The sequence below is a fragment of the Phaethon lepturus genome, unplaced genomic scaffold (assembly GCF_000687285.1).
Source record: "Phaethon lepturus isolate BGI_N335 unplaced genomic scaffold, ASM68728v1 scaffold1497, whole genome shotgun sequence".
In the NCBI taxonomy this organism is placed as follows: domain Eukaryota; kingdom Metazoa; phylum Chordata; class Aves; order Phaethontiformes; family Phaethontidae; genus Phaethon; species Phaethon lepturus.
In genome coordinates this window covers 15,224-16,034 of record NW_010552288.1, presented here as the reverse complement: position 1 = coordinate 16,034, position 811 = coordinate 15,224, and the positions used below count along the sequence as shown (strand labels likewise).

Here is an 811-nt window from a genome sequence, read left to right as displayed (position 1 = left end):
CCAGCCTGCACAGCATGTCAGCGGCCACCTCCCTCTGCAAGGGATGGTGAGGGGAAGGATGAGGAGCAACTAGCTCGTCACCTGGACAGCCATGGCACTGGCACAGGCACAGCTACAGCCGAAGCACAGAGGCAGGGCGAGGGTAGTTACCAGATTGATTGAGGTCCTCGTTGACAAAAACTATGTTGTACTTCTCTGCAACACAAAAGCGACAAGCGGGGGTGTCCTGTGGTGCCAGGGACATGGGGGCATGGCTGGGGCATCCCTACTGTTGCCCCTCTCCCGGAAACGCAATGCCATGGGGCCAGAGGGCATGTCAGAAGTGCTGCTCCCCGAGTCCTTGTTAAGGATCTGTGATGGAAGTGATACCCACTGCTTCCAGCCTGTCGATCATTCATCCCTGCCCATGCAGCCTTGGTCCCTGGAAGCTGGTGCCAGGGACATGGGGGCATGGCTGGGGCATCCCTACTGTTGCCCCTCTCCCGGAAACGCAATGCCATGGGGCCAGAGGGCATGTCAGAAGTGCTGCTCCCCGAGTCCTTGTTAAGGATCTGTGATGGAAGTGATACCCACTGCTTCCAGCCTGTCGATCATTCATCCCTGCCCATGCAGCCTTGGTCCCTGGAAGCTATGGTGTGCCAGGAGGGTGTCCCCCAGGCAGCATCTACCACCAGGGGGTATTTAGGGGACACCAGGGGAGCAAGCCCTGGGGACTTGCAGACATCCCTGGGACTGGGACAGTCTCAGTGCGGGGATGGGCAGCTGTGGCAAAGCCATGAGTGCAGATGCTGAAGGAGGATCCCTTCACCAC

General features: G+C 59.1%; 1 protein-coding gene across 1 annotated transcript in view; it reads right to left on the bottom strand.

Annotated features, from left to right (window-relative positions):
• The window catches only part of LOC104623925 (spermatid-specific manchette-related protein 1-like), a gene marked incomplete at its 3' end in the record, with an annotated part of 2,650 nt that overhangs the window by 235 nt on the left and 1,604 nt on the right, over positions 1–811 (bottom strand). The window contains 1 exon segment of the mRNA XM_010291154.1: positions 128–195. Coding sequence (XP_010289456.1) covers positions 128–195 — 68 coding nt within the window.